Source organism: Aythya ferina, assembly GCF_964211825.1.
Source record: "Aythya ferina genome assembly, chromosome: 1".
NCBI classification, from domain to species: domain Eukaryota; kingdom Metazoa; phylum Chordata; class Aves; order Anseriformes; family Anatidae; genus Aythya; species Aythya ferina.
Window position 1 is genome coordinate 81,419,858 of NC_140296.1, and position 6,000 is coordinate 81,425,857.

A 6,000-nucleotide genomic window follows, 5' to 3' on the forward strand; every position below is an offset into this window, starting at 1 on the left:
TGAATTAAATTCTGGATGAAATATGAAGGTCATTTTGTTACCCTCTCTTGCACACATACATCCACTCCCTCTTGGTGCTATTCCCACAGAGGGTACAACTGAATATCCAGCTGTTTCACGAGCCTGTCTCGATCCAGCCGGGTACCACCAACTGCTCCACGACAGCTGGACCTCTAAGCAGAGAGCACTTTGATACCTGGCCCCCCTCCTAGCTCACCTCTGCCTGACAGTGCTAATGGACATATATTTGCTCCCTCTCTGACACTCAAGGCATCAGCTTTGTTCACATTTCCCCCTGCCCTCAGTAAGGAGTCTCTGTTTTGGGAGTAGCCTGAAGGAAATCTCTTGTCCGACTCCTATTCATCTTGAAAGAAAGAAGAGGAAAACAAACAAACAAACAAACAACAGAGACTGAGAGCTTGTTATAATCCTGATTGCCAAGTTGCAGCTGCATGATAAGAAAAGTAAAGAAGTTCTGTCAACTCAGAGCACTCGTGTGAAGCTAAAATTTTGTGAACATTTCACAATGACTTGTGTGGAGAAGCAAGGAGCCAGGAGAGGAGAGCTAGAAGTTAAAAGTTGTTCAGAAAGCTCTGACACACTCCAGAGTAAATGGTAGATGTTCAAACAGCTGAGGTTAAAGCATCGCAGAAATGAAACAACATATGTCGCCCTGTGAGACCTGGTTCAAGGCTTCTCAGCAGTATAGAAAATTGAAAGTTGTCATGCCAAGAGTAAGAGCTTTGATGCAGGCTGCTTTTATCAGCAGAAAGAAAAAATAAAGAAAAAAAAAAAAAAGAGAGAGGATGGAAAGCTGGGAGCAAAGATGTGGAAATCGGTAGTGAGGAAAATGGCAGAGAGGGAAGACAACGTGACCTGCGGCAGCGTGACCTGCTTTGTGCTCCCAAGCTCCCCGCAGAGATGTCAGCAGCAGCCAGCACGGCTTTCCCCCACTTGGTGCAGCAAACCACGCATTCAGCTGCAGCCATGTTGTGTTTCCCTTCCTTCACCCAAGAAGCAGTTTTTGTGGCATTTGCCCTCTCTGCTCACATCCCCGGGCAATGCTGAGCTTGCTTCTTGCTGCAGCCCAGGGCTTGCACCCTGCAGCACCAGCTCCTCAGGCCACCCAAAGGAGTCCTGTAACCTCACCAACGAGTGGGGGAAGAAAGGAGGAAAGCAGGAGGAAGGAAGGGGTGGAGAAGACAACAGCAGCTCACCTGGTATTTGACAATGACCCTGTTGCTCCCAGGGCAGCTAACAGGGCAGGCAGCATCCTTTGTAATGCCACACAATTGTCCCAGAAATGTCCTCAGCCAAGGGCTGAAAAGACCATTGCAGTGGGGCAGAAGGCTGCCACCCTGCCAATAGCTCCTAGCAGAGCAGTGAACCACGAGGGACTGCAGTTCTTTTCACCCACTGCCCCTTAGGACAAGAGGAGATGCCCATTGCCTTGCTGAATCCAGCTCAGCCAGGTGTTATAAATTCTTTGCTTGTTTTTCCCCTTACAATCCCATTCCTTTTCTCTCAAAAGCTCCCTGCCAAGGGAAAAAACAATCAAAAAGGGAAGTGATTCAGTTTGCACTGCGAGTATGTGCGTGTGTGTGTGCAGACAGCAAAAAGAGCAATAGTTTTGCTTGTTTTTAAATGGACAGTTCCTTCAAACACTTGGGGTTTATTTGGCAGGTCTGTATTAAGAATTGCTTATCATTAAGAAAGTGGCTGATACACTGCGGGAGTGGGGGGACACAAGCTAAGTGGATAAAACAAATCAACCCCCAGAACAGATACTTCATTGCATTTCCAAGTTACATATCAAGTCTGAAAATGCTGAGCCATGTAGACACCTGACAGACAAATTTTCGGGTGCAAAGGACCTACTCTATAAAACCCAGATCTCTGAAATGTATATCACTGTGAATCTAAAATGTAGAGCTGCTTTGGAAATTCTTTACTGAACGTCATTTTTCTAATTTCAATTTACCATAAATGGGGCATTTATTTTTGGTGGAAGGAAGAACGTGGCTGGGAGTTTTCAGCAAGAAAAGATGCAAAATAAGCAAGACGCCAAAATTAAACAATTCTCACAAAATACATGTAATTACAAATCACAGGCACTTTCAACTGTTGAGTTCCTGCTGATTTCTTGGCACAAGAGAAGTCTGTAGTAAAATGAAGTGCTTAATGGCTCCAATCTTTTATAAAACCCTTAATAACGATGTTGACTTGCATTTGGCTGATAATTACCTGAAGGCTTGAATGCAATTCTGCTTTTCTTGCCCTTGTTTACTTGTTTCAGGAAGTAATCTCTGAGCAAATCAGATGCTGTAACACGCTTACAAGGATCGGGTTCAAAACAGAGCAAAATAAAGGCCCTTGCTTCAGTGGACAGCGATTCTGGAATTTCAGGATGAATCTTAAACATCCCAACCTGTAAGTAAAACACAAATGCAAATTATTTTAACCAAACTGCAAGGAGAGCACGGGCCAAAGCTTTCTTAGTATGACCTGTCACAACCTCAGTGACTGCAAATGGGAAAAGCAGAGGTCCAGGTACCCACTCAGCAGCGAAGTGATGAGGTTCTGATCCCATGTTACTTCATTGCAAACACAGCCTGGATGCCCTCTGTGTTACACAAACGTCAAGGTACAGATGTATCCAACCATCTACCTCCAGACATTCTCGGGATTTGGACATTATCCACACCAAGTGCTTAAGATGCTGCTTCTCACCCTAGCCAAGTGTCCCCCCTGAGGTAGCACACACTTCCCATCGCCCCACTGCAGCGTCGTCTCTCTCAGTTGCTGACCCCCTCCAGCACATTTGTGCCCTGGAACAGGAATAACTTCCTCCTCTAGTGCCGACTGCCTCGCTGCCCAGGCCTGCACCTGTTCTGCTCCAGCTGCTGCCAAATTTCCTTGTACGAATGCTGACAACGACCTTGCCAGACCTTGTCACCACCCCAGGCACTTGGGCCAGATGTCTTCTGCAGGCATTCAGTGTCAGGTAATGAAAATCATGTGATGCCCAAAGGTTTATCGACACATACACACCCTACAAAGTAATGAAAAATGTACTTGTCCAGGTTGCTCCCTAGTGATTTCTCCAGCTCTTTCACTGCCTTCTTGCTCTAATGCCAACCTCATGTAAATGTCTCGAGGTGTGAGCTGTGTACTGTGTGCACTGTATGTCAGATATCTGTCTTGAAGACTCAGCATCTTTACGTAAAGCAGGTGCTGGAGACCAAGCAGAAAGATAGTGGCCACAAGGGAGATAGTAGCCCAGCAGTTAAACAAGTGCCAGCAGCTTGCTAGAATGAACAGTTGTTTAAATAATCTCATTATACAGCTGCGTTAACATGCTGGGGCACTTACGCACTTACGATAGTGGTTCTGCTTCAATGCAAGCTGAAGCAAAAAAATGCTGAGCAGTGAAAGCAAACTGCACTTGCTTTCAAGTGACAGTGCAGAATGTAAGATGCTGAGAATGCATTAAGCCATTCCAAACCAGAATGCTAAGCACATTCAAAACTCATTATATCCTGACTAAGAACTGCAGGTAACTCTTTTAAATAGATGCAACTTGCTAACCTCTGCAATTAAATTGATGTATTTAATAAATAATTAAATTTATGTAGTGCCCTGTTGGGCACATCCATAGTTGGATCTATGCATCTACCTTTCCCGATGAAGCATTTTTATCTGATTTGCAAAGTCCCATGTGCATTTTGGGGTATAGAGTTTCACCATTTCAAAATGCCAGCCCAGCAAGACTTTTGCTTTGGGCACAGAGAGAAGAGAGCCAGCTGCTCGCTGGGCTGTGACGACTCCTCTTGACGTGCCCTTCTGCGTGGTCAGCTCCTCTTTGTGCACTCGGGAGGCAGGCTCACGCAGCCAGCTTCAGCTGTGTCACAAGCTGATGGCACTGTGGTGCCGGGTGCCCTTAAGCACTAAACAAAAGCCAGGACAGTCCATTATACTGTTGGAACAACTACATCAAAAACTGTAACTATCCCTTTCTTTCCCTTTTAGCTTTGGTGCATGGGACAACTCGCAGGCCTAGTATGAAGCATGGTGAATTGCAGCCCAGCTTACTATCCATATTGATAAATTTTTGATTTTGCTACCATGGCAGCAGTAATAATTTACACTAATGTTCACATTGTGACTTTTAACTGCATACCAAGGAAAAGCCATTTAACAATATCCATAATTTAAAGTAGTTTGCTAGGTTATGAAGATAATATATTGCCCATTGTAAGAAATCCTGGAAAATTAGACCACCCTCTTCCACCAGAGCTTTCTATCACCTTGCAGAGACTGGGCCTTTGAAAGACATGGCAAACAGATCCTCTGGGAGGAAGGCTTACAAAAAAAGACTTAAAGCAGCAGCAAGAACTTGGTTGTCATAATTGGAGACTCTGGTTGCCAAGAAGGAAATCGTTAATCAAGAGTAGGAAATGACAGAAGTAAGAAGTTGGACAATATTAGTGTTCATAAATCTTCACTCATCTTTCAGGTTGCTGCTCTGAGTCATGACCTATTTCCAACACAAAAATAAATTATTGCCCCCTAGAGCAACACAACTTAGAGCAGAGAAGAATCCTTCAGACAGAATTAAGAATACAGGACAGACTGTGGCTTTGTGCAAAACAGTCCATATAAGAAAAGGTTACTACCAGTTAATATTAAACAATTAAGGTAGTAGTTGAAAATTCATAAACTGGGCAGTAAAAAAGGAAAAAAAAAAAAAAAAAGAAAAAAAAAAAAAGGAAAAGAGAAAGTACTTACTTTGAACATTGCTGCTTGAGGCTCCCCTAGTTCATGAAATGGAGGTTTGCCTGTTGCCATTTCAATAATGGTACAACCCAGTGACCAGATATCAGCTGGTGCACCGTATCCTCGTGGTCCTTTGTCAATGATTTCTGGAGCCATGTACTGCAATGTTCCTAGGCAGGGCAAAAAGGACTGTCAAGTTTTATGTTCTTCATTTTTTAATAAAGAGAATAAACACACCACTAAGCAATACAAAAAATGTCAAGTTCTGCCTTGGTGCAGGACAGCATCTTGTGATAGAGATGGAAGGCCTGAAGATGGGATCTTTAAGAGTAAGACAGCTACTGCTAGAGAGAAGAAAGCTGGAAGAAAAACAACTTCATGGGGAAAAAATACAATTCTATACTGGAAAGTAGAAGTATAACACAAAGAATGCAAACCCAAATGGCCTGGTGGTTAGAAGTGTTAGAAGTAGGGAAATGTCATTTTTCTGTTAAACTAGGGACATGCACAGCTCAAATTATCATTGTTTTGTAAGCACGGTCTGTTCTCAGAAAGCTGTGTTGCGGTGCTTTCTTAGAAGCAGGGGCAAACGTCTTCAGGAAAAACTTGTGTGAAAATTCTTGGCCACTGTCATCATATCATGATCTCAAAGCATCAGCACTGGTAGGAAACAGCTCCTCCAGAGTCAGGTGGGCCCCTGAGAAATACGCCCACACAAGCAGTAGAAGACTTGCTTTGGGAAACTAATTAGAGGTTCCCAACCTTGTGAAGTGCCTGTGGAAAGACAGCCACAAGACACAATGAAAGAACTGAAAAGAAACTGAAAGAATTGAAAGCCTGGAAGAACGGGACAAGCAGAAGGGGTAAACATGCTTGCTTTTTACAAATTTTTCAAAAATAAAATTTGTCAGTCCTTCACCATAAACAGAATAACATGTAATTTAATTCATTGTAATATGACAAACTGCATGATAGGTATTTTTAGGGTGATAATTATTAATAATACTTGCTTTGATAGTTATTTCTTTTCATACTGGCAATTCACAGGTCTCTATTTCAATGTAGGTGTAATTTGTTTTTCCTATCAGAGAATTTGTTCTTTAATATTACTGGTGAAGCAAGATTTAGTCAATAAGGACTTAGTCGCTTAAAAAAAAATCAACATCTGCAGGAAATACCTGTAATGATGATGATAAGGCAAAAACTACATAATGCAAATAAGGT

The 6,000-nt window shown here is 42.9% G+C and overlaps 1 protein-coding gene across 3 annotated transcripts in view; it reads right to left on the minus strand.

The window, feature by feature from the left end:
* Positions 1-6,000, minus strand: part of MAP3K15 (mitogen-activated protein kinase kinase kinase 15) — an 82,737-nt gene that overhangs the window by 6,482 nt on the left and 70,255 nt on the right. For all 3 annotated transcript variants that reach the window (XM_084506224.1, XM_084506223.1, XM_084506225.1), the window contains 2 exons: positions 4,789-4,946; positions 2,245-2,428 (listed from right to left, as the gene is read on the minus strand). In XM_084506224.1, the coding sequence (XP_084362350.1) occupies positions 2,245-2,428; positions 4,789-4,946 (342 nt within the window). The remainder of the gene's footprint in view (positions 1-2,244; positions 2,429-4,788; positions 4,947-6,000) is intronic.